Raw genomic sequence first — 25,025 nt, forward strand, 5'->3', positions numbered from 1 at the left:
CGTGTGTCCCAGCGTGTGTCCCAGCGTGTGTCGCTGCGTGTGTCGCTGTGTGTTTCCCAGCGTGTTTCCCAGCGTGTTTCCCAGCGTGTTTCCCAGCGTGTTTCCCAGCGTGTGTCGCTGCGTGTGTCGCTGCGTGTGTCCCGGCGTGTGTCCCAGCGTGTGTCCCAGCGAGTGTCCCAGCGAGTGTCCCAGCGTGTGTCCCAGCGTGTGTCCCAGCGTGTGTCGCAGCGTGTGTCCCAGCGTGTGTCGCAGTGTGTCGCTGCGCGTGTCCCGGAGTGTGTCCCGGTGTGTGTCCCGGTGTGTGTCGCAGCGTGTGTCCCAGTGTGTGTCGCAGCGTGTGTCGCAGCGTGTGTCGCAGCGTGTGTCGCAGCGTGTGTCGCAGCGTGTGTCGCAGCGTGTGTCGCTGCGTGTGTCGCTGCGTGTGTCGCTGCGTGTGTCGCTGCGTGTGTCCCAGCGTGTGTCGCAGCGTGTCTCAGCGTGTGTCCCAGCGTGTGTCGCAGCGTGTGTCCCGGTGTGTGTCGCAGCGTATCTCGGCATGTGTCCCAGCGTGTGTCGCAGTGTGTCGCTGCGCGTGTCCCGGAGTGTGTCCCGGTGTGTGTCGCAGCGTGTGTCCCAGTGTGTGTCGCAGCGTGTGTCGCAGCGTGTGTCGCAGCGTGTGTCGCAGCGTGTGTCCCGGCGTGTGTCGCAGCGTGTGTCGCAGCGTGTGTCCCAGCGTGTGTCCCAGCGTGTGTCCCAGCGTGTGTCCCAGCGTGTGTCGCATCATGTGTCGCAGCGTGTGTCGCAGCGTGTGTCGCAGCGTGTGTCCCAGCGTGTGTCCCAGCGTGTGTCGCATCGTGTGTCGCAGCGTGTGTCCCGGTGTGTGTCGCAGCGTATCTCAGCGTGTGTCCCGGCGTGTGTCCCAGCGTGTGTCCCAGCGTGTGTCCCAGCGTGTGTCCCAGCGTGTGTCCCAGCGTGTGTCGCAGCGTGTGTCGCAGAGTGTGTCGCAGAGTGTGTCGCAGAGTGTGTCGCAGCGTGTGTCCCAGCGTGTGTCCCAGTGTGTGTCCCAGTGTGTGTCGCTGCGTGTGTCGCTGCGTGTGTCCCAGCGTGTGTCCCGGTGTGTGTCGTAGCGTGTCTCAGCGTGTGTGTCGCAGCGTGTGTCGCAGCGTGTGTCCCAGCGTGTGTCCCAGCGTGTGTCGCAGCGTGTGTCGCTGCGTGTGTCGCTGCGTGTGTCGCTGCGTGTGTCGCTGCGTGTCGCTGCGTGTGTCGCTGCGTGTGTCCCTGCGTGTGTCCCTGCGTGTGTCCCAGCGTGTGTCCCTGCGTGTGTCCCTGCGTGTGTCCCAGCGTGTGTCCCAGCGTGTGTCCCAGCGTGTGTCGCAGCGTGTCTCAGCGTGTGTCCCAGCGTGTGTCGCAGCGTGTGTCCCGGTGTGTGTCGCAGCGTATCTCAGCGTGTGTCTCGGCGTGTTTCCCGGCGTGTGTCCCAGCGTGTGTCCCAGCGTGTGTCGCAGCGTGTGTCGCAGCGTGTGTCGCAGCGTGTGTCGCAGCGTGTGTCGCAGCGTGTGTCACTGCGTGTGTCCCAGCGTGTGTCCCAGCGTGTGTCCCAGCGTGTGTCCCAGCGTATGTCCCAGCGTGTGCCCCAGCGTGTGCCCCAGCGTGTGTCGCAGCGTGTGTCGCAGCGTGTGTCGCTGTGTGTTTCCCAGCGTGTGTCGCTGCGTGTGTCCCGGTGTGTGTCCCGGCGTGTGTCCCGGCGTGTGTCCCAGCGTGTGTCGCTGCGTGTGTCCCAGCGTGTGTCGCAGCGTGTGTCGCAGCGTGTGTCCCAGCGTGTGTCCCAGCGTGTGTCGCAGTGTGTCGCTGCGCGTGTCCCGGAGTGTGTCCCGGAGTGTGTCCCGGTGTGTGTCGCAGCGTGTGTCCCAGTGTGTGTCGCAGCGTGTGTCGCAGCGTGTGTCGCAGCGTGTGTCGCTGCGTGTGTCGCTGCGTGTGTCGCTGCGTGTGTCGCTGCGTGTGTCCCAGCGTGTGTCGCAGCGTGTCTCAGCGTGTGTCCCAGCGTGTGTCGCAGCGTGTGTCCCGCTGTGTGTCGCAGCGTATCTCAGCGTGTGTCTCGGCGTGTGTCCCAGCGTGTGTCCCAGCGTGTGTCGCAGTGTGTCGCTGCGCGTGTCCCGGAGTGTGTCCCGGTGTGTGTCGCAGCGTGTGTCCCAGTGTGTGTCCCAGTGTGTGTCCCAGTGTGTGTCGCAGCGTGTGTCGCAGCGTGTGTCGCAGCGTGTGTCGCTGCGTGTGTCCCAGCGTGTGTCCCAGCGTTTGTCCCGGTGTGTGTCGCAGCGTGTGTCGCTGCGTGTGTCCCAGCGTGTGTCCCAGCGTGTGTCCCAGCGTATGTCCCAGCGTGTGTCCCAGTGTAGGTCCCAGCGTGTGTCCCAGTGTATGTCCCAGCGTGTGTCCCAGCGTGTGTCCCAGCGTGTGTCCCAGCGTGTGCCCCAGCGTGTGTCCCAGCGTGTGTCCCAGCGTGTGTCCCGGTGTGTGTCGTAGCGTGTCTCAGCGTGTGTGTCCCAGCGTGTGTCGCAGCGTGTGTCGCAGCGTGTGTCGCAGCGTGTGTCGCAGCGTGTGTCGCAGCGTGTGTCCCAGCGTGTGTCGCAGCGTGTGTCGCAGCGTGTGTCGCTGCGTGTGTCGCTGCGTGTGTCGCTGCGTGTGTCGCTGCGTGTGTCGCTGCGTGTGTCCCTGCGTGTGTCCCAGCGTGTGTCCCTGCGTGTGTCCCAGCGTGTGTCCCAGCGTGTGTCCCAGCGTGTGTCGCAGCGTGTCTCAGCGTGTGTCGCAGCGTGTGTCCCGGTGTGTGTCGCAGCGTATCTCAGCGTGTGTCTCGGCGTGTTTCCCGGCGTGTGTCCCAGCGTGTGTCCCAGCGTGTGTCGCAGCGTGTGTCCCAGCGTGTGTCGCTGCGTGTGTCGCTGCGTGTGTCCCAGCGTATGTCCCAGCGTGTGTCCCAGCGTATGTCCCAGCGTATGTCCCAGCGTGTGTCCCAGCGTGTGTCGCAGCGTGTGTCGCAGCGTGTGTCGCAGCGTGTGTCGCAGCGTGTGTCGCAGCGTGTGTCGCTGCGTGTGTCGCTGCGTGTGTCCCAGCGTGTGTCCCAGCGTGTCTCAGCGTGTGTCGCAGCGTGTGTCCCGGTGTGTGTCGCAGCGTATCTCAGCGTGTGTCTCGGCGTGTGTCCCAGCGTGTGTCCCAGCGTGTGTCCCAGCGTGTGTCGCAGTGTGTCGCTGCGCGTGTCCCGGAGTGTGTCCCGGTGTGTGTCCCAGTGTGTGTCCCAGTGTGTGTCGCAGCGTGTGTCGCAGCGTGTGTCGCAGCGTGTGTCGCTGCGTGTGTCGCAGCGTGTGTCCCGGTGTGTGTCGCAGCGTATCTCAGCGTGTGTCTCGGCGTGTTTCCCGGCGTGTGTCCCAGCGTGTGTCCCAGCGTGTGTCCCAGCGTGTGTCCCAGCGTGTGTCCCAGCGTGTGTCGCAGCGTGTGTCGCAGAGTGTGTCGCAGCGTGTGTCCCAGTGTGTGTCCCAGTGTGTGTCCCAGTGTGTGTCCCAGTGTGTGTCGCTGCGTGTGTCGCTGCGTGTGTCGCTGCGTGTGTCCCAGCGTGTGTCCCAGCGTGTGTCCCAGCGTATGTCCCAGTGTATGTCCCAGCGTGTGTCCCAGTGTGTGTCCCAGCGTGTGTCCCAGCGTGTGTCCCAGCGTGTGTCCCAGCGTGTGCCCCAGCGTGTGTCCCAGCGTGTGTCCCAGCGTGTGTCCCGGTGTGTGTCGTAGCGTGTCTCAGCGTGTGTGTCCCAGCGTGTGTCCCAGCGTGTGTCGCAGCGTGTGTCGCAGCGTGTCGCAGCGTGTCCCAGCGTGTGTCCCAGCGTGTGTCCCAGCGTGTGTCCCAGCGTGTGTCCCAGCGTGTGTCCCAGCGTGTGTCGCTGCGTGTGTCGCTGCGTGTGTCGCTGCGTGTGTCGCTGCGTGTGTCGCTGCGTGTGTCGCTGCGTGTGTCCCAGCGTGTGTCCCTGCGTGTGTCCCAGCGTGTGTCCCAGCGTGTGTCCCAGCGTGTGTCCCAGCGTGTGTCCCAGCGTGTGTCGCAGCGTGTCTCAGCGTGTGTCCCAGCGTGTGTCCCAGCGTGTGTCCCAGCGTGTGTCCCAGCGTGTGTCCCAGCGTGTGTCGCAGCGTGTCCCAGCGTGTGTCCCAGCGTGTGTCCCAGCGTGTGTCCCAGCGTGTGTCCCAGCGTGTGTCGCTGCGTGTGTCGCTGCGTGTGTCGCTGCGTGTGTCGCTGCGTGTGTCGCTGCGTGTGTCGCTGCGTGTGTCCCAGCGTGTGTCCCTGCGTGTGTCCCAGCGTGTGTCCCAGCGTGTGTCCCAGCGTGTGTCCCAGCGTGTGTCCCAGCGTGTGTCGCAGCGTGTGTCGCTGCGTGTGTCGCTGCGTGTGTCCCAGCGTGTGTCCCTGCGTGTGTCGCAGCGTGTGTCGCAGCGTGTGTCCCAGCGTGTGTCCCAGCGTGTGTCCCAGCGTGTGTCGCAGCGTGTCTCAGCGTGTGTCCCAGCGTGTGTCGCTGCGTGTGTCGCTGCGTGTGTCGCTGCGTGTGTCCCAGCGTGTGTCCCTGCGTGTGTCGCAGCGTGTGTCGCAGCGTGTGTCCCAGCGTGTGTCCCAGCGTGTGTCCCAGCGTGTGTCGCAGCGTGTCTCAGCGTGTGTCCCAGCGTGTGTCGCAGCGTGTGTCCCGGTGTGTGTCGCAGCGTATCTCAGCGTGTGTCTCGGCGTGTGTCCCAGCGTGTGTCCCAGCGTGTGTCCCAGCGTGTGTCGCAGCGCGTGTCCCGGAGTGTGTCCCGGAGTGTGTCCCGGTGTGTGTCCCGGTGTGTGTCCCAGTGTGTGTCGCAGCGTGTGTCGCAGCGTGTGTCGCAGCGTGTGTCGCAGCGTGTGTCGCAGCGTGTCGCAGCGTGTCCCAGCGTGTGTCCCAGCGTGTGTCCCAGCGTGTGTCCCAGCGTGTGTCCCAGCGTGTGTCGCTGCGTGTGTCGCTGCGTGTGTCGCTGCGTGTGTCGCTGCGTGTGTCGCTGCGTGTGTCCCTGCGTGTGTCCCAGCGTGTGTCCCAGCGTGTGTCCCAGCGTGTGTCCCAGCGTGTGCCCCAGCGTGTGTCCCAGCGTGTGTCCCAGCGTGTGTCCCGGTGTGTGTCGTAGCGTGTCTCAGCGTGTGTGTCCCAGCGTGTGTCCCAGCGTGTGTCGCAGCGTGTGTCGCAGCGTGTCGCAGCGTGTCCCAGCGTGTGTCCCAGCGTGTGTCCCAGCGTGTGTCCCAGCGTGTGTCGCTGCGTGTGTCGCTGCGTGTGTCGCTGCGTGTGTCGCTGCGTGTGTCGCTGCGTGTGTCCCAGCGTGTGTCGCTGCGTGTGTCCCTGCGTGTGTCCCAGCGTGTGTCCCAGCGTGTGTCCCAGCGTGTGTCGCAGCGTGTCTCAGCGTGTGTCCCAGCGTGTGTCGCAGCGTGTGTCCCGGTGTGTGTCGCAGCGTATCTCAGCGTGTTTCCCGGCGTGTGTCCCAGCGTGTGTCCCAGCGTGTGTCCCAGCGTGTGTCGCAGCGTGTGTCCCAGCGTGTGTCCCAGCGTGTGTCCCAGCGTGTGTCCCAGCGTGTCTCAGCGTGTGTCCCAGCGTGTGTCGCAGCGTGTGTCCCAGCGTGTGTCGCAGCGTGTGTCCCGGTGTGTGTCGCAGCGTATCTCAGCGTGTGTCTCGGCGTGTGTCCCAGCGTGTGTCCCAGCGTGTGTCCCAGCGCGTGTCCCGGAGTGTGTCCCGGTGTGTGTCCCAGTGTGTGTCGCAGCGTGTGTCGCAGCGTGTGTCGCAGCGTGTGTCGCAGCGTGTGTCCCAGCGTGTGTCGCAGCGTGTGTCGCAGCGTGTGTCCCGGTGTGTGTCGCAGCGTATCTCGGCGTGTTTCCCGGCGTGTGTCCCAGCGTGTGTCCCAGCGTGTGTCCCAGCGTGTGTCCCAGCGTGTGTCGCAGCGTATGTCGCAGAGTGTGTCGCAGCGTGTGTCCCAGTGTGTGTCCCAGTGTGTGTCCCAGTGTGTGTCCCAGTGTGTGTCGCTGCGTGTGTCGCTGCGTGTGTCCCAGCGTGTGTCCCAGCGTGTGTCCCAGCGTATGTCCCAGTGTATGTCCCAGCGTGTGTCCCAGTGTAGGTCCCAGCGTGTGTCCCAGCGTGTGTCCCAGCGTGTGTCCCAGCGTGTGTCCCGGCGTGTGTCGTAGCGTGTCTCAGCGTGTGTGTCCCAGCGTGTGTCGCAGCGTGTGTCGCAGCGTGTCGCAGCGTGTGTCCCAGCGTGTGTCCCAGCGTGTGTCCCAGCGTGTGTCCCAGCGTGTGTCGCTGCGTGTGTCGCTGCGTGTGTCCCAGCGTGTGTCCCTGCGTGTGTCCCAGCGTGTGTCCCTGCGTGTGTCCCAGCGTGTGTCCCAGCGTGTGTCGCAGCGTGTCTCAGCGTGTGTCTCAGCGTGTGTCCCAGCGTGTGTCGCAGCGTGTGTCCCGGTGTGTGTCGCAGCGTATCTCAGCGTGTTTCCCGGCGTGTGTCCCAGCGTGTGTCGCAGCGTGTGTCCCAGCGTGTGTCCCAGCGTGTGTCCCAGCGTGTGTCGCTGCGTGTGTCGCTGCGTGTGTCCCAGCGTGTGTCCCAGCGTGTGTCCCAGCGTATGTCCCAGCGTATGTCCCAGCGTGTGTCCCAGCGTATGTCCCAGCGTGTGTCCCAGCGTATGTCCCAGCGTGTGCCCCAGCGTGTGTCGCAGCGTGTGCCGCAGCGTGTGTCCCAGCGTGTGTCCCAGCGTGTGTCCCGGTGTGTGTCGTAGCGTGTCTCAGCGTGTGTGTCCCAGCGTGTGTCGCAGCGTGTCCCAGCGTGTGTCCCAGCGTGTGTCGCAGCGTGTGTCCCAGCGTGTGTCCCAGCGTGTGTCCCAGCGTGTGTCCCAGCGTGTGTCGCTGCGTGTGTCGCTGCGTGTGTCCCAGCATGTGTCCCAGCGTGTCCCAGCGTGTGTCCCAGCGTGTGCCCCAGCGTGTGTCGCAGTGTGTCGCTGCGTGTGTCCCAGCGTGTGTCCCAGTGTGTGTCGCTGCGTGTCCGAGTGTGTGTCGCTGCGTGTGTCGCTGCGTGTGTCGCTGCGTGTGTCGCTGCGTGTGTCGCTGCGTGTGTCGCTGCGTGTGTCGCTGCGTGTGTGTCGCTGCGTGTGTGTCGCTGCGTGTGTGTCGCTGCGTGTGTCGCAGCGTGTGTCCCAGCGTGTGTCCCAGCGTGTGTCCCAGCGTGTGTCGCTGCGTGTGTCGCTGCGTGTGTCCCAGCGTGTGTCCCAGCGTGTGTCCCAGCGTGTGTCCCAGCGTGTGTCCCAGCGTGTGTCGCTGCGTGTGTCCCAGCGTGCGTCCCGGCGTGTGTACCAGTGTGTGTCGTTGCGTGTGTCCCGGTGTGTGTCCCGGCGTGTGTCCCGGCGTGTGTCCCGGCGTGTGTCGCTGCGTGTGTCCCGGCGTGTGTCCCGGCGTGTGTCCCAGCGTGTGTCCCAGCGTGTCCCGGCGTGTGTACCAATGTGTGTCGTTGCGTGTGTCCCGGTGTGTGTCCCGGCGTGTGTCCTGGCGTGTGTCCCAGTGTGTCCCCCAGCGTGTGTCCCAGTGTATGTCCCAGTGTATGTCCCAGTGTGTGTCCCAGTGTGTGTCGCAGCGTGTGTCGCAGCGTGTGTCCCAGCGTGTGTCCCACGGTGTCCCAGCGTGTGTCGCAACGTGTCCCAGCGTGCATCACAGCGTGTCGCAGCGTGTGTCCCAGCGTGTGTCGCTGCATGTGTCCCAGCGTGTGTTGCAGCGTGTGTCGCAGCGAGTGTCGCTGCATGTATCCCAGCGTGTGTTGCAGCGTGTGTCGCAGCGAGTGTCGCAGCGTGTGTCCCAGCGTGTGTCTCAGCGTGTGTCCCAGCGTGTGTCGCTGCATGTATCCCAGCGTGTGTTGCAGCGTGTGTCGCAGCGTCTGTCCCAGCGAGTTTCGCAACGTGTGTCGCAACGTGTGTCGCAGCGTGTGTCGCAGTGTGTGTCGCTGCGGTGTGTCGCTGCGTGTGTCCCAGCGTGTGTCGCTGCATGTCGCAGCGTGTGTCCCACCCTGTGTCCCAGCGCGTGTTCCAGCGTATTTCGCAGCGTGTCGCAGCGTGTGTCCCAGCGTGTGTCCCAGCGTGTGTCCTAGTATGTGTCCCAGCGTGTGTCCCAGCGTGTGTCGCTGCGTGTGTCCCAGCGTGTGTCGCAGTGTGTCCCGGAGTGTGTCCCGGAGTGTGTCCCGGAGTGTGTCCCGGAGTGTGTCCCGGAGTGTGTCCCAGCGTGTGTCCCAGCGTGTGTCCCAGCGTGTGTCGCTGCGTGTGTCGCTGTGTGTTTCCCAGCGTGTGTCGCAGCGTGTGTCCCAGCGTGTGTCGCTGCGTGTGTCGCTGCATGTGTCGCTGCGTGTGTCCCAGCGTGTGTCGCTGCGTGTGTCCCAGCGTGTGTCCCAGCGTGTGTCGCAGCGTGTCCCAGCGTGTGTCCCAGCGTGTGTCGCAGCGTGTGTCCCGGTGTGTGTCGCAGCGTATCTCAGCGTGTGTCTCGGCGTGTTTCCCGGCGTGTGTCCCAGCGTGTGTCCCAGCGTGTGTCCCAGCGTGTGTCCCAGCGTGTGTCGCAGCGTGTGTCCCAGTGTGTGTCCTAGTGTGTGTCCCAGTGTGTGTCGCTGCGTGTGTCGCTGCGTGTGTCGCTGCGTGTGTCCCAGCGTGTGTCCCAGCGTGTGTCCCAGCCTATGTCCCAGCCTATGTCCCAGCGTATGTCCCAGCGTGTGTCCCAGTGTATGTCCCAGCGTGTGTCCCAGCGTGTGCCCCAGCGTGTGCCCCAGCGTGTGTCGCAGCGTGTGTCGCAGCGTGTGTCCCAGCGTGTGTCCCGGTGTGTGTCGTAGCGTGTCTCAGCGTGTGTGTCCCAGCGTGTGTCGCAGCGTGTCCCAGCGTGTGTCCCAGCGTGTGTCGCAGCGTGTGTCGCAGCGTGTGTCCCAGCGTGTGTCCCAGCGTGTGTCCCAGCGTGTGTCCCAGCGTGTGTCGCTGCGTGTGTCGCTGCGTGTGTCGCTGCGTGTGTCGCTGCGTGTGTCGCTGCGTGTGTCGCTGCGTGTGTCCCAGCGTGTGTCCCAGCGTGTGTCCCAGCGTGTCCCAGCGTGTGTCCCAGCGTGTGTCCCAGCGTGTGTCCCAGTGTGTGTCGCTGCGTGTGTCCGAGTGTGTGTCGCTGCGTGTGTCGCTGCGTGTGTCGCTGCGTGTGTCACTGCGTGTGTCGCTGCGTGCGTCGCTGCGTGTGTCGCTGCGTGTGTGTCGCTGCGTGTGTGTCGCTGCGTGTGTCCCAGCGTGTGTCGCAGCGTGTGTCCCAGCGTGTGTCCCAGCGTGTGTCCCAGCGTGTGTCCCAGCGTGTGTCGCTGCGTGTGTCGCTGCGTGTGTCGCTGCGTGTGTCGCTGCGTGTGTCCCAGCGTGTGTCCCAGCGTGTGTCCCAGCGTGTGTCCCAGCGTGTGTCCCAGTGTGTGTCGCTGCGTGTGTCGCTGTGTGTTTCCCAGCGTGTTTCCCAGCGTGTGTCGTTGCGTGTGTCCCGGTGTGTGTCCCAGCATGTGTCCCGGCGTGTGTCCCGGCGTGTGTCCCAGCGTGTGTCCCAGCGTGTGTCCCAGCGTGTGTCCCAGCGTGTGTCCCAGCGTGTGTCCCAGCGTGTGTCGCAGCGTGTGTCCCAGCGTGTGTCCCAGCGTGTCGCTGCGCGTGTCCCGGAGTGTGTCCCGGAGTGTGTCCCGGAGTGTGTCCCGGAGTGTGTCCCGGAGTGTGTCCCGGAGTGTGTCGCAGCGTGTGTCGCAGCGTGTGTCGCAGCGTGTGTCGCAGCGTGTGTCGCAGCGTGTGTCGCAGCGTGTGTCGCTGCGTGTGTCGCTGCGTGTGTCGCTGCGTGTGTCGCTGCGTGTGTCGCTGCGTGTGTCCCAGCGTGTGTCGCAGCGTGTCTCAGCGTGTGTCGCAGCGTGTGTCCCGGTGTGTGTCGCAGCGTATCTCAGCGTGTGTCTCAGCGTGTGTCCCAGCGTGTGTCCCAGCGTGTGTCCCAGCGTGTGTCCCAGCGTGTGTCCCAGCGTGTGTCGCAGCGTGTCTCAGCGTGTGTCGCAGCGTGTGTCCCGGTGTGTGTCGCAGCGTATCTCAGCGTGTGTCGCAGCGTGTGTCGCAGCGTGTCTCAGCGTGTGTCGCAGCGTGTGTCCCGGTGTGTGTCGCAGCGTATCTCAGCGTGTGTCTCGGCGTGTGTCGCAGCGTGTGTCCCAGCGTGTGTCCCAGCGTGTGTCCCAGCGTGTGTCGCAGCGTGTGTCGCAGCGTGTGTCCCGGCGTGTGTCCCAGCGTGTGTCCCAGCGTGTGTCGCTGCGTGTGTCCCAGCGTGTGTCGCTGCGTGTGTCCCAGCGTGTGTCCCAGCGTGTGTCGCTGCGTGTGTCCGAGTGTGTGTCGCTGCGTGTGTCGCTGCGTGTGTCGCTGCGTGTGTCGCTGCGTGCGTCGCTGCGTGTGTCGCTGCGTGTGTGTCGCTGCGTGTGTGTCGCTGCGTGTGTCCCAGCGTGTGTCACAGCGTGTGTCGCAGCGTGGCTCCCAGCGTGTGTCCCAGCGTGTGTCCCAACGTGTGTCGCTGCGTGTGTCGCTGCGTGTGTCGCTGCGTGTGTCCCAGCGTGTGTCCCAGCGTGTGTCCCAGTGTGTGTCGCTGCGTGTGTCGCTGTGTGTTTCCCAGCGTGTTTCCCAGCGTGTTTCCCAGCGTGTGTCGCTGCGTGTGTCCCGGTGTGTGTCCCGGCGTGTGTCCCGGCGTGTGTCCCGGCGTGTGTCCCGGCGTGTGTCCCAGCGTGTGTCCCAGCGTGTGTCCCAGCGTGTGTCGCAGCGTGTGTCGCAGCGTGTGTCGCAGCGTGTGTCCCAGCGTGTGTCCCAGCGTGTGTCGCAGTGTGTCGCTGCGCGTGTCCCGGTGTGTGTCCCGGTGTGTGTCCCGGTGTGTGTCGCAGCGTGTGTCCCAGTGTGTGTCGCAGCGTGTGTCGCAGCGTGTGTCGCTGCGTGTGTCGCTGCGTGTGTCGCTGCGTGTGTCCCAGCGTGTGTCCCAGCGTGTGTCCCAGTGTGTGTCGCAGCGTGTGTCGCAGCGTGTGTCGCAGCGTGTGTCCCAGCGTGTGTCCCAGCGTGTGTCGCAGTGTGTCGCTGCGTGTGTCCCAGCGTGTGTCGCTGCGTGTGTCGCAGCGTGTCCCAGCGTGTGTCGCACCGTGTCACTGCGTGTGTCACTGCGTGTGTCACTGCGTGTGTCGCTGCGTGTGTCGCTGCGTGTGTCGCAGCGTGTGTCCCAGCGTGTGTCCCAGCGTATGTCGCAGCGTGTGTCCCAGCGTGTGTCCCAGCGTGTGTCGCAGCGTGTGTCGCAGCGTGTCTCAGCGTGTGTCGCAGCGTGTGTCCCGGTGTGTGTCGCAGCGTATCTCAGCGTGTGTCTCGGCGTGTGTCCCAGCGTGTGTCCCAGCGTGTGTCCCAGCGTGTGTCCCAGCGTGTGTCCCAGCGTGTGTCCCAGCGTATGTCCCAGCGTGTGTCCCAGTGTATGTCCCAGCGTGTGCCCCAGCGTGTGTCGCAGCGTGTGTCCCAGCGTGTGTCCCAGCGTGTGTCCCAACGTGTGTCGCTGCGTGTGTCGCTGCGTGTGTCCCAGCGTGTGTCCCAGCGTGTGTCCCAGCGTGTGTCGCTGCGTGTGTCGCTGCGTGTGTCCCAGCGTGTGTCCCAGCGTGTGTCGCAGCGTGTGTCGCAGCGTGTGTCCCAGCGTGTGTCCCAGCGTGTGTCGCAGTGTGTCGCTGCGTGTGTCCCAGCGTGTGTCGCTGCGTGTGTCGCAGCGTGTCCCAGTGTGTGTCGCACCGTGTCACTGCGTGTGTCACTGCGTGTGTCACTGCGTGTGTCGCTGCGTGTGTCGCTGCGTGTGTCGCAGCGTGTGTCCCAGCGTGTGTCCCAGCGTGTGTCCCAGCGTGTGTCCCAGCGTATGTCGCAGCGTGTGTCCCAGCGTGTGTCCCAGCGTGTGTCCCAGCGTGTGTCGCAGCGTGTGTCGCAGCGTGTCTCAGCGTGTGTCGCAGCGTGTGTCCCGGTGTGTGTCGCAGCGTATCTCAGCGTGTGTCTCGGCGTGTGTCCCAGCGTGTGTCCCAGCGTGTGTCCCAGCGTGTGTCCCAGCGTATGTCCCAGCGTGTGTCCCAGTGTATGTCCCAGCGTGTGCCCCAGCGTGTGTCGCAGCGTGTGTCCCAACGTGTGTCGCTGCGTGTGTCGCTGCGTGTGTCCCAGCGTGTGTCCCAGCGTGTGTCCCAGCGTGTGTCGCAGCGTGTCTCAGCGTGTGTCCCAGCGTGTGTCGCAGCGTGTGTCCCGGTGTGTGTCGCAGCGTATCTCAGCGTGTGTCTCGGCGTGTTTCCCGGCGTGTGTCCCAGCGTGTGTCCCAGCGTGTGTCCCAGCGTGTGTCCCAGCGTGTGTCCCAGCGTGTGTCGCAGTGTGTCGCTGCGCGTGTCCCGGAGTGTGTCCCGGTGTGTGTCCCGGTGTGTGTCGCAGCGTGTGTCCCAGTGTGTGTCGCAGCGTGTGTCCCAGTGTGTGTCCCAGTGTGTGTCGCTGCGTGTGTCGCTGCGTGTGTCCCAGCGTGTGTCCCAGCGTATGTCCCAGCGTGTGTCCCAGCGTATGTCCCAGCGTGTGTCCCAGCGTATGTCCCAGCGTGTGCCCCAGCGTGTGTCGCAGCGTGTGTCCCAGCGTGTGTCCCGGTGTGTGTCGTAGCGTGTCTCAGCGTGTGTGTCCCAGCGTGTGTCGCAGCGTGTCCCAGCGTGTGTCCCAGCGTGTGTCCCAGCGTGTGTCGCTGCGTGTGTCGCTGCGTGTGTCGCTGCGTGTGTCCCAGCGTGTGTCCCAGCGTGTGTCCCAGCGTGTGTCCCAGCGTGTGTCCCAGCGTGTGTCCCAGTGTGTGTCGCTGCGTGTGTCCGAGTGTGTGTCGCTGCGTGTGTCGCTGCGTGTGTCGCTGCGTGTGTCACTGCGTGTGTCGCTGCGTGCGTCGCTGCGTGTGTCGCTGCGTGTGTGTCGCTGCGTGTGTGTCGCTGCGTGTGTCCCAGCGTGTGTCGCAGCGTGTGTCGCAGCGTGGCTCCCAGCGTGTGTCCCAGCGTGTGTCCCAACGTGTGTCGCTGCGTGTGTCGCTGCGTGTGTCGCTGCGTGTGTCCCAGCGTGTGTCCCAGCGTGTGTCCCAGCGTGTGTCCCAGCGTGTGTCCCAGTGTGTGTCGCTGCGTGTGTCGCTGTGTGTTTCCCAGCGTGTTTCCCAGCGTGTTTCCCAGCGTGTGTCGCTGCGTGTGTCCCGGCGTGTGTCCCGGCGTGTGTCCCGGCGTGTGTCCCGGCGTGTGTCCCAGCGTGTGTCCCAGCGTGTGTCCCAGCGTGTGTCGCAGCGTGTGTCGCAGCGTGTGTCCCAGCGTGTGTCCCAGCGTGTGTCCCAGCGTGTGTCGCTGCGCGTGTCCCGGAGTGTGTCCCGGTGTGTGTCCCGGTGTGTGTCGCAGCGTGTGTCCCAGTGTGTGTCCCAGTGTGTGTCGCAGCGTGTGTCGCAGCGTGTGTCGCTGCGTGTGTCGCTGCGTGTGTCCCAGCGTGTGTCCCAGCGTGTGTCGCAGCGTGTGTCGCAGCGTGTGTCGCAGCGTGTGTCGCAGCGTGTGTCCCAGCGTGTGTCCCAGCGTGTGTCCCAGCGTGTGTCGCAGTGTGTCGCTGCGTGTGTCCCAGCGTGTGTCGCTGCGTGTGTCGCAGCGTGTCCCAGCGTGTGTCGCACCGTGTCACTGCGTGTGTCACTGCGTGTGTCACTGCGTGTGTCGCTGCGTGTGTCGCTGCGTGTGTCGCTGCGTGTGTCGCAGCGTGTGTCCCAGCGTGTGTCCCAGCGTGTGTCCCAGCGTATGTCGCAGCGTGTGTCCCAGCGTGTGTCCCAGCGTGTGTCCCAGCGTGTGTCGCAGCGTGTGTCGCAGCGTGTGTCGCAGCGTGTCCCAGCGTGTGTCGCACCGTGTCACTGCGTGTGTCACTGCGTGTGTCACTGCGTGTGTCGCTGCGTGTGTCGCTGCGTGTGTCGCTGCGTGTGTCGCAGCGTGTGTCCCAGCGTGTGTCCCAGCGTGTGTCCCAGCGTATGTCGCAGCGTGTGTCCCAGCGTGTGTCCCAGCGTGTGTCGCAGCGTGTGTCGCAGCGTGTCTCAGCGTGTGTCGCAGCGTGTGTCCCGGTGTGTGTCGCAGCGTATCTCAGCGTGTGTCTCGGCGTGTGTCCCAGCGTGTGTCCCAGCGTGTGTCCCAGCGTGTGTCCCAGCGTGTGTCCCAGCGTATGTCCCAGCGTGTGTCCCAGTGTATGTCCCAGCGTGTGCCCCAGCGTGTGTCGCAGCGTGTGTCGCTGCATGTGTCGCTTCGTGTGTCGCTGCGTGTGTCGCAGCGTGTGTCCCAGCGTGTGTCCCAGCGTGTGTCCCAGCGTATGTCGCAGCGTGTCCCAGCGTGTGTCCCAGCGTGTGTCCCAGCGTGTGTCCCAGCGTGTGTCGCAGCGTGTGTCGCAGCGTGTGTCGCAGCGTGTCCCAGCGTGTGTCGCACCGTGTCACTGCGTGTGTCACTGCGTGTGTCACTGCGTGTGTCGCTGCGTGTGTCGCTGCGTGTGTCGCTGCGTGTGTCGCAGCGTGTGTCCCAGCGTGTGTCCCAGCGTGTGTCCCAGCGTATGTCGCAGCGTGTGTCCCAGCGTGTGTCCCAGCGTGTGTCGCAGCGTGTGTCGCAGCGTGTCTCAGCGTGTGTCGCAGCGTGTGTCCCGGTGTGTGTCGCAGCGTATCTCAGCGTGTGTCTCGGCGTGTGTCCCAGCGTGTGTCCCAGCGTGTGTCCCAGCGTGTGTCCCAGCGTATGTCCCAGCGTGTGTCCCAGTGTATGTCCCAGCGTGTGCCCCAGCGTGTGTCGCAGCGTGTGTCCCAGCGTGTGTCCCAGCGTGTGTCGCTGCGTGTGTCGCTGCGTGTGTCGCTGCGTGTGTCCCAGCGTGTGTCCCAGCGTGTGTCCCAGCGTGTGTCCCAGCGTGTGTCCCAGTGTGTGTCGCTGCGTGTGTCGCTGTGTGTTTCCCAGCGTGTTTCCCAGCGTGTGTCGCTGCGTGTGTCCCGGTGTGTGTCCCAGCGTGTGTCCCAGCGTGTGTCCCAGCGTGTGTCCCAGCGTGTGTCGCAGCGTGTGTCGCAGCGTGTGTCGCAGCGTGTGTCCCAGTGTGTCGCTGCGCGTGTCCCGGAGTGTGTCCCGGTGTGTGTCGCAGCGTGTGTCCCAGCGTGTGTCGCAGCGTGTGTCCCAGCGTGTGTCGCAGCGTGTGTCGCAGCGTGTGTCGCAGCGTGTGTCGCAGCGTGTGTCGCAGCGTGTGTCGCTGCGTGTGTCGCTGCGTGTGTCGCTGCGTGTGTCCCAGCGTGTGTCCCAGCGTGTGTCGCAGCGTGTGTCCCAGCGTGTGTCCCAGCGTGTCGCTGCGCGTGTCCCGGAGTGTGTCCCGGAGTGTGTCCCGGTGTGTGTCGCTGCGTGTGTCCCAGCGTGTGTCCCAGCGTGTGTCCCAGCGTGTGTCCCAGTGTGTGTCGCTGCGTGTGTCGCTGTGTGTTTCCCAGCGTGTTTCCCAGCGTGTTTCCCAGCGTGTGTCGCTGCGTGTGTCCCGGTGTGTGTCCCGGTGTGTGTCCCAGCGTGTGTCCCAGCGTGTGTCCCAGCGTGTGTCCCAGCGTGTGTCCCAGCGTGTGTCGCAGCGTGTGTCGCAGCGTGTGTCCCAGCGTGTGTCCCAGCGTGTGTCCCAGCGTGTCGCTGCGCGTGTCCCGGAGTGTGTCCCGGTGTGTGTCGCAGCGTGTGTCCCAGTGTGTGTCGCAGCGTGTGTCGCAGCGTGTGTCCCAGCGTATGTCCCAGCGTGTGTCCCAGTGTATGTCCCAGCGTGTGCCCCAGCGTGTGTCGCAGCGTGTGTCGCAGCGTGTGTCCCAGCGTGTGTCCCGGTGTGTGTCGTAGCGTGTCTCAGCGTGTGTGTCCCAGCGTGTGTCGCAGCGTGTCCCAGCGTGTGTCCCAGCGTGTGTCCCAGCGTGTGTCCCAGCGTGTCCCAGCGTGTGTCGCTGCGTGTGTCGCTGCGTGTGTCGCTGCGTGTGTCCCAGCGTGTGTCCCAGCGTGTGTCCCAGCGTGTGTCGCAGTGTGTCGCTGCGTGTGTCCCAGCGTATGTCCCAGCGTGTGTCCCAGTGTATGTCCCAGCGTGTGCCCCAGCGTGTGTCGCAGCGTGTGTCCCAGCGTGTGTCCCAGTGTGTGTCGTAGCGTGTCTCAGCGTGTGTGTCCCAGTGTGTGTCGCTGCGTGTGTCCGAGTGTGTGTCGCTGCGTGTGTCGCTGCGTGTGTCGCTGCGTGTGTCGCTGCGTGCGTCGCTGCGTGCGTCGCTGCGTGCGTCGCTGCGTGTGTCGCTGCGTGTGTGTCGCTGCGTGTGTCCCAGCGTGTGTCGCAGCGTGTGTCGCAGCGTGGCTCCCAGCGTGTGTCCCAGCGTGTGTCCCAACGTGTGTCGCTGCGTGTGTCGCTGCGTGTGTCCCAGCGTGTGTCCCAGCGTGTGTCCCAGCGTGTGTCGCTGCGTGTGTCGCTGTGTGTTTCCCAGCGTGTTTCCCAGCGTGTGTCGCTGCGTGTGTCCCAGTGTGTGTCCCAGCGTGTGTCCCGGCGTGTGTCCCGGCGTGTGTCCCAGCGTGTGTCCCAGCGTGTGTCCCAGCGTGTGTCCCAGCGTGGGTCGCAGCGTGTGTCGCAGCGTGTGTCGCAGCGTGTGTCCCAGCGTGTGTCCCAGCGTGTGTCGCAGTGTGTCGCTGCGCGTGTCCCGGAGTGTGTCCCGGTGTGTGTCGCAGCGTGTGTCCCAGTGTGTGTCGCAGCGTGTGTCGCAGCGTGTGTCGCAGCGTGTGTCGCAGCGTGTGTCGCTGCGTGTGTCGCTGCGTGTGTCCCAGCGTGTGTCCCAGCGTGTGTCGCAGCGTGTCTCAGCGTGTGTCGCAGCGTGTGTCCCGGTGTGTGTCGCAGCGTATCTCAGCGTGTGTCTCGGCGTGTGTCCCAGCGTGTGTCGCAGCGTGTGTCGCAGCGTGTCTCAGCGTGTGTCGCAGCGTGTGTCCCGGTGTGTGTCGCAGCGTATCTCAGCGTGTGTCCCAGCGTGTGTCGCAGCGTGTGTCCCAGCGTGTGTCCCAGCGTGTGTCCCAGCGTGTGTCGCAGCGTGTCTCAGCGTGTGTCGCAGCGTGTGTCCCGGTGTGTGTCGCAGCGTATCTCAGCGTGTGTCTCGGCGTGTGTCGCAGCGTGTGTCCCAGCGTGTGTCCCAGCGTGTGTCGCAGCGTGTGTCGCAGCGTGTGTCGCAGCGTGTGTCCCAGTGTGTGTCCCAGTGTGTGTCCCAGTGTGTGTCGCTGCGTGTGTGTCGCTGCGTGTGTCGCTGCGTGTGTCCCAGCGTGTGTCCCAGTGTATGTCCCAGCGTGTGTCCCAGTGTATGTCCCAGCGTGTGTCCCAGCGTATGTCCCAGCGTGTGCCCCAGCGTGTGCCGCAGCGTGTGCCGCAGCGTGTGTCGCAGCGTGTGTCCCAGCGTGTGTCCCAGCGTGTGTCCCGGTGTGTGTCGTAGCGTGTCTCAGCGTGTGTGTCCCAGCGTGTGTCCCAGCGTGTGTCCCAGCGTGTGTCGCAGCGTGTGTCGCAGCGTGTGTCCCAGCGTGTGTCCCAGCGTGTGTCCCAGCGTGTGTCCCAGCGTGTGTCCCAGCGTGTGTCGCTGCGTGTGTCGCTGCGTGTGTCGCTGCGTGTGTCGCTGCGTGTGTCCCAGTGTATGTCCCAGCGTGTGTCCCAGTGTATGTCCCAGTGTATGTCCCAGCGTGTGCCCCAGCGTGTGCCCCAGCGTGTGCCCCAGCGTGTGTCGCAGCGTGTGTCGCAGCGTGTGTCCCAGTGTGTGTAGCTGCGTGTGTCCCAGCGTGTGTCCCAGTGTATGTCCCAGCGTGTGTCCCAGAGTATGTCCCAGCGTGTGCCCCAGCGTGTGCCCCAGCGTGTGTCGCAGCGTGTGTCGCAGCGTGTGTCGCAGCGTGTGTCCCAGCGTGTGTCCCAGCGTGTGTCGCTGCGTGTGTCGCTGCGTGTGTCGCTGCGTGTGTCCCAGCGTGTGTCCCAGCGTGTGTCTAGGTGTGTGTCGCTGCGTGTGTCGCTGCGTGTGTCCCAGCGTGTGTCCCAGCGTGTGCCCCAGCGTGTGTTGCAGTGTGTCGCTGCGTGTGTCCCAGCGTGTGTCCGAGTGTGTGTCGCTGCGTGTGTCCGAGTGTGTGTCGCTGCGTGTGTCGCTGCGTGTGTCGCTGCGTGTGTCGCTGCGTGTGTGTCGCTGCGTGTGTGTCGCTGCGTGTGTCGCAGCGTGTGTCGCAGCGTGTGTCGCTGTGTGTGTCGCTGTGTGTGTCGCTGCGTGTGTCCCAGCGTGTGTCCCGGCGTGTGTCCCGGCGTGTGTCCCAGCGTGTGTCCCAGCGTGTGCCCCAGCGTGTGTCGCAGTGTGTCGCTGCGTGTGTCCCAGCGTGTGTCCGAGTGTGTGTCGCTGCGTGTGTCCGAGTGTGTGTCGCTGCGTGTGTCGCTGCGTGTGTGTCGCTGCGTGTGTGTCGCTGCGTGTGTGTCGCTGCGTGTGTCGCAGCGTGTGTCGCAGCGTGTGTCGCAGCGTGTGTCGCAGCGTGTGTCGCAGCGTGTGTCCCAGCGTGTGTCGCTGCGTGTGTCGCTGCGTGTGTCCCAGCGTGTGTCCCAGTGTATGTCCCAGTGTATGTCCCAGTGTGTGTCGCAGCGTGTGTCGCAGCCTGTGTCCCAGCGTGTGTCCCACAGTGTCCCAGCGTGTGTCGCAACGTGTCCCAGCGTGCATCACAGCGTGTCCCAGCGTGTGTCCCAGCGTGTGTCCCAGCGTGTGTCCCAGCGTGTGTCGCAGCGTGTGTCCCAGCGTGTGTCGCTGCATGTATCCCAGCGTGTGTTGCAGCGTGTGTCGCAGCGTCTGTCCCAGCGAGTTTCGCAACGTGTGTCGCAGCGTGTGTCGCAGTGTGTGTCGCTGCGGTGTGTCGCTGCGTGTGTCCCAGCGTGTGTCGCTGCGTGTCGCAGCGTGTGTCCCACCCTGTGTCCCAGCGCGTGTTCCAGCGTATTTCGCCGTGTGTCCCAGCGTGTGTCCTAGTATGTGTCCCAGCGTGTGTCGCTGCGTGTGTCCCAGCGTGTGTCCCAGCATGTGTCGCAGTGTGTCGCTGCGCGTGTCCCGGAGTGTGTCCCGGTGTGTGTCGCAGCGTGTGTCCCAGTGTGTGTCGCAGCGTGTGTCGCAGCGTGTGACCCAGCGTGTGTCCCAGTGTGTGTCGCAGCGTGTGACCCAGCCTGTGACCCAGCGTGTGTCGCAGCGTGTGTCGCAGCGTGTGTCCCAGCGTGTGACCCAGCGTGTGTCCCAGCGTGTGTCCCAGCGTGTGTCGCAGCGTGTGTCGCAGCGTGTGTCGCAGCGTGTGTCGCTGCGTGTGTCCCGGTGTGTGTCGCAGCGTGTCTCGGCGTGTGTCCCAGCGTGTGTCCCAGCGTGTGTCCCAGCGTGTGTCGCTGCGTGTGTCCCGGTGAGTGTCGCAGCGTGTCTCAGCGTGTGTCTCGGCGTGTTTCCCAGCGTGTGTCCCAGCGTGTGTCCCAGCGTGTGTCGCAGCGTGTGTCGCTGCGTGTGTCGCTGCGTGTGTCGCTGCGTGTGTCCCAGCGTGTGTCCCAGCGTGTGTCCCAGCGTATGTCCCAGCGTGTGTCGCAATGTGTCGCTGCGCGTGTCCCGGAGTGTGTCCCGGTGTGTGTCGCTGCGTGTGTCCCAGCGTGTGTCGCAGTGTGTCGCTGCGCGTGTCCCGGAGTGTGACCCGGTGTGTGTCGCAGCGTGTGTCCCAGCGTGTGTCGCAGCGTGTGTCCCAGCGTGTGTCGCAGCATGTGTCCCAGCGTGTGTCGCAGCGTGTGTCCCAGCGTGTGTCCCGGTGTGTGTCGCAGCGTGTCTCAGCGTGTGTGTCGCAGCGTGTGTCGCAGCGTGTGTCCCAGTGTGTGTCGCTGCGTGTGTCGCTGCGTGTGTCGCTGCGTGTGTCGCTGCGTGTGTCCCAGCATGTGTCCCAGCATGTGTCCCAGCGTGTGTCCCAGCGTGTGTCGTAGCGTGTGTCCCAGCGTGTGTCCCGGTGTGTGTCGCAGCATGTCTCAGCGTGTGTGTCGCAGCGTGTGTCGCAGCGTGTGTCGCAGCCTGTGTCGCAGCGTGTGTCGCAGCGTGTGTCGCAGCGTGTGTCGCAGCGTGTGTCGCAGCGTGTGTCGCTGCGTGTGTCGCTGCGTGTGTCGCTGCGTGTGTCGCTGCGTGTGTCCCAGCGTGTGTCGCTGCGTGTGTCCCTGCGTGTGTCCTGGCGTGTGTCCCAGCGTGTGTCCCAGCGTGTGTCCCAGCGTGTGTCCCAGCGTGTGTCGTAGCGTGTGTCCCAGCGTGTGTCCCGGTGTGTGTCGCAGCATGTCTCAGCGTGTGTGTCCCAGCGTGTGTCGCAGCGTGTGTCGCAGCCTGTGTCGCAGCGTGTGTCGCAGCGTGTGTCGCAGCGTGTGTCCCTGCGTGTGTCGCTGCGTGTGTCCCTGCGTGTGTCCTGGCGTGTGTCCCAGTGTGTGTCGCTGCGTGTGTCCGAGTGTGTGTCGCTGCGTGTGTCGCTGCGTGTGTCGCTGCGTGTGTCCCAGTGTGTCCCAGTGTGTCCCAGTGTGTGTCGCGTGTGTCCCAGCGTGTGTCGCTGCGTGTGTCCCAGCGTGTGTCGCTGCGTGTCCCAGCGTGTGTCCGAGTGTGTGTCGCTGCGTGTGTCCCAGCGTGTGTCCCAGCCTGTGTCCCAGCGTGTGTCCCAGCGTGTGTCCCAGCATGTGTCCCTGCGTGTGTCCCAGCGTGTGTCCCAGCGTGTGTCCGAGTGTGTGTCGCTGCGTGTGTCCCAGCGTGTGTCCCTGCGTGTGTCCCTGCGTGTGTCCCAGCGTGTCCCAGAGTGTATCCCGGCGTGTGTCCCGGCGTGTCCCGGCATGCGTCTCGGCGTGCGTCCCAGCGTGTCACAGCGTGTCCCGGCGTGTGTACCAGTGTGTGTCGTTGCGTGTGTCCCAGCGTGTGTCCCAGCGTGTGTCGCAGCGTGTGTCCCAGCGTGTGTCACAGCGTGTGTCCCAGTGTGTCCCCCAGCGTGTGTCCCAGCGTATGTCGCAGCGTGTGTCGCAGCGTGTGTCCCAGCGTGTGTCGCAGCGTGTGTCCCACGGTGTCCCAGCGTGTGTCCCACGGTGTCCCAGCGTGTGTCGCAACGTGTCCCAGCGTGTATCACAGCGTGTCGCAGCGTGTGTCCCAGCGTGTGTCGCAGCGTGTGTCCCACGGTGTCCCAGCGTGTGTCACTGCGTATGTCGCTGCATGTGTCCCAGCGAGTTTCGCAGCGTGTGTCGCAGCGTGTGTCGCAGCGTGTGTCGCAGCGTGTGTCGCAGCGTGTGTCGCAACGTGTGTCGCAGCGTGTGTCGCAGCGTGTGTCGCAGCGTGTGTCGCAGCGTGTGTCGCAGCGTGTGTCGCAGCGTGTCGCAGCGTGTGTCGCTGCGTGTGTCCCAGCGTGTGTCGCAGCGTGTCGCAGCGTGTCGCAGCGTGTGTCCCACCCTGTGTCCCTGCGCGTTTTCCAGCGTGTGTTGCAGCGCAGTGTCCTGTTCCTCAGGACTCTCTCCGCGCGCACACACACACACTCACGCACACACACACACACGCTCACACGCACTCACACACACACTCACGCACACACAATCGCACACACACACACACACACTCACACACACTCACTCTCACACACACCCTCACACACACACACACACCCTCACACACACACCCACACATACACACATACACACACACACCCTCACACGCACATACTCTCACACACAAACACATACACACACACACACACACACCCTCACACCCACACATACACCCTCACACACACACACACACATCAGGGAACATTCTGGGAACTGGGGTTTGAACCCAACAACAGAATTCAATAAAGATACGTCTGGAACTAAGAATCTAAGTTGTGGTTCTGTTCGCCGAGCAGGAAGTTTTTGTTGCAAACGTTTCGTCCCCTGGCTAGGCGACATCATCAGTGCTTGGGAGTCTCCTGTGAAGCGCTTCTTTGGTGTTTCCTCCGGCATTTATAGTGGCCTGTCCCTGCCGCTTCCGGTTGTCAGTTTCAGCTGTCCGCTGTAGTGGCCGGTATATTGGGTCCAGGTCGATGTGTTTGTTGATGGAGTTTGTGGATGAGTGCCATGCTTCTAGGAATTCCCTGGCTGTTCTCTGTCTGGCTTGCCCTATAATGGTAGTGTTGTCCCAGTCGAATTCATGTTGCTTGTCGTCTGCGTGTGTGGCTACTAAGGATAGCTGGTCGTGTCGTTTCGTGGCTAGTTGATGTACATGGATGCGGATCGTTAGCTGTCTTCCTGTTTGTCCTATATAGTGTTTAGTGCAGTCCTTACATGGTATTTTGTACACTACATTAGTTCGATTGACAAAACCCTAGCCAGAGAAACAATAGCCAACCTACTGGACATACAGAACAGACAACAGGACGCTGAACCCATCAACAAAGACGGCATACTTAAACTACTGGACTTGTGCCTCACAACACACTTCACATTCAACAACCAGATATACGAACAAATCAATGGAACACTCATGGGATCACCAATCTCGGGACTCATAGCAGAGACAGTTATGCAAAGGTTAGAACAAACAGTCCTACCACAAATTCAACCCAAACTCTGGGTCAGATATGTCGATGACACGTTCGTAATCATTAAAAACACAGAAATAGAAAAAACACACCGGATCATCAACGCCACACTCACAGGAATCCGATTCACGAGAGAAGAAGAAAAGGACAACCAACTCCCATTCCTAGACGTGATGGTACAGAGAACACCAAACGGAGAATTCACCACAAGGGTACACAGGAAAGCCCCACACACAGACCAAGTCCTAAACTACGAAAGTAACCACCCCAACACACACAAACGAAGCTGCATCAGGACACTATTCAAAAGGGCCACAACACACTGCAGTACACCAGGACTGCAAAAAGAAGAAGAGGAACACCTATACAAGGTATTCGCCAAAAACGGATACCCACACAACTTCATCAACAGATGCCTAAGAGAAAGACCACGGAACGAGGACATACCACAACCAAAAGGACTAGCCACACTACCATACATCAGGAGCATCTCGGAACTGACAGCCAGACTACTGCGACCACTAGGACTCATAACAGCACACAAACCAACAGCCACACTCAGACAACAACTCACCAGAACGAAGGACCCGATACCCAGCATGAGCAAAACTAATGTAGTGTACAAAATCCCATGCAAGGACTGCACAAAACACTATATAGGACAAACAGGAAGACAGCTAACGATCCGCATCCACGAACATCAACTAGCCACGAAACGACACGACCAGCTATCCTTAGTAGCCACACACGCAGACAACAAGCAACATGAATTCGACTGGGACAACACTACTATCATAGGGCAAGCCAGACAGAGAACAGCCAGGGAATTCCTAGAGGCATGGCATTCATCCACAAACTCCATCAACAAACACATCGACCTGGACCCAATATACCAACCACTACAGCGGACAGCTGAAACTGACAACCGGAAGCAGCAGGGACAGACCACTATAAACACCGGAGGAAACACCACAGAAGCACTTTGGAGGAGGCTCCCAAGCACTGAGGATGTCACCTAGACAGGGGACGAAACGTTTGCAACAAAAACTTCCAGCTCGGCGAACAGAACCACAACAACGAGCACCCGAGCTACAAATCTTCGCACAAACTTTGAACTAAGAATCTAATTGTTGGGAAAACGGACCTGATCCTTCCGGGAAGGGGTTTGGCCATCCTCACCCGGTCTGGCCTACGTGGGGTTGACTCTCCCTGCCCTCTGAAATGGCCTCTAGTAAGCCGTTCCATTGCCCCAATCGCTACGGAGCCTGACACACACGGACCCAGATGGATCACCTGGCATCAGCCTCACCGCTGGGAACGATAAAGGCAGAAACAGCCATGGGAAAGACAGGGTTATAGGTATAGGGTCGGTGCATGGGCTGAAAGTCCTCTAACTGTCCTGTAGGGATTCAGTGAACACTCATATAAGGTTGAATTGTGTAAAGGTGCTACAGAAATGCAGGTAGTAGTTGTTGCTGGGTGCAGTGCCTCAGCACGCGGGGTCACGGTGTTGGGCTGAAATTCTGGGAGATGTCTCCTTTCCTCAGGGGTTAACTCCACCTCAGCTGTCGTGCTGCTCTTCCTGGTGATTCCTGGCCAGCTGATCTTCCTCTACACCATCCACTTTGTACAGGGAGGACACGTGGCTGTAACCTACACCTTCACTGCGTTCTACCTCATCGCTGCGCTACTGCAGGTAAGGGGCCAGACACCATGCTGCACTCCTGCAGCAGCTCAGTCACCCTCCCTCCGTCCGTCACCACGTCTGTGGGTTCAACGCCCATTACCTCATAAAATATAAAAAGACATCCCTGAGTAGTGCTGAGGGAGTGCCGCACTGTCAGAGGGTCAGTGCTGAGGGAGTGCCGCACTGTCAGAGGGTCAGTACTGAGGTAGTGCCGCACTGTCGGAGGGTCAGTGCTGAGGGAGCGCCGCACTGTCGGAGGGTCAGTGCTGAGGGAGTGCCGCACTGTCGGAGGGTCAGTGCTGAGGGAACGCCACACTGTCGGAGGGTCAGTGCTGAGGGAGTGCCGCACTGTCGGAGGGTCAGTGCTGAGGGAACGCCGCACTGTCGGAGGGTCAGTGCTGAGGGAGTGCCGCACTGTCGGAGGGTCAGTGCTGAGGTAGTGCCGCACTGTCGGAGGGTCAGTGCTGAGGTAGTGCCGCACTGTCGGAGGGTCAGTGCTGAGGTAGTGCCGCACTGTCGGAGGGTCAGTGCTGAGGGAGCGCCGCACTGTCGGAGGGTCAGTACTGAGGGAGCGCCGCACTGTCGGAGGGTCAGTGCTGAGGGAGTGCCGCACTGTCGGAGGGTCTGTGCTGAGGGAGTGTCGCACTGTCGGAGGGTCAGTGCTGAGGTAGTGCCGCACTGTCGGAGGGTCAGTACTGAGGGAGTGCCGCACTGTCAGAGGGTCATT

At 63.5% G+C, this 25,025-nt stretch overlaps 1 protein-coding gene across 3 annotated transcripts in view; it reads left to right on the forward strand.

The window, feature by feature from the left end:
* Positions 1 to 25,025, forward strand: part of slc41a3 (solute carrier family 41 member 3) — a 188,297-nt gene that overhangs the window by 159,296 nt on the left and 3,976 nt on the right. For all 3 annotated transcript variants that reach the window (XM_087994055.1, XM_087994054.1, XM_087994056.1), the window contains one exon: positions 24,159 to 24,307. In XM_087994055.1, coding sequence (XP_087850181.1) covers positions 24,159 to 24,307 — 149 coding nt within the window. The remainder of the gene's footprint in view (positions 1 to 24,158; positions 24,308 to 25,025) is intronic.

Source organism: Chiloscyllium plagiosum, unplaced genomic scaffold (assembly GCF_037043375.1).
Source record: "Chiloscyllium plagiosum isolate Xiang-an unplaced genomic scaffold, Cpla_swu_hap1 HiC_scaffold_14, whole genome shotgun sequence".
Classification (NCBI taxonomy): Eukaryota; Metazoa; Chordata; class Chondrichthyes; order Orectolobiformes; family Hemiscylliidae; genus Chiloscyllium; species Chiloscyllium plagiosum.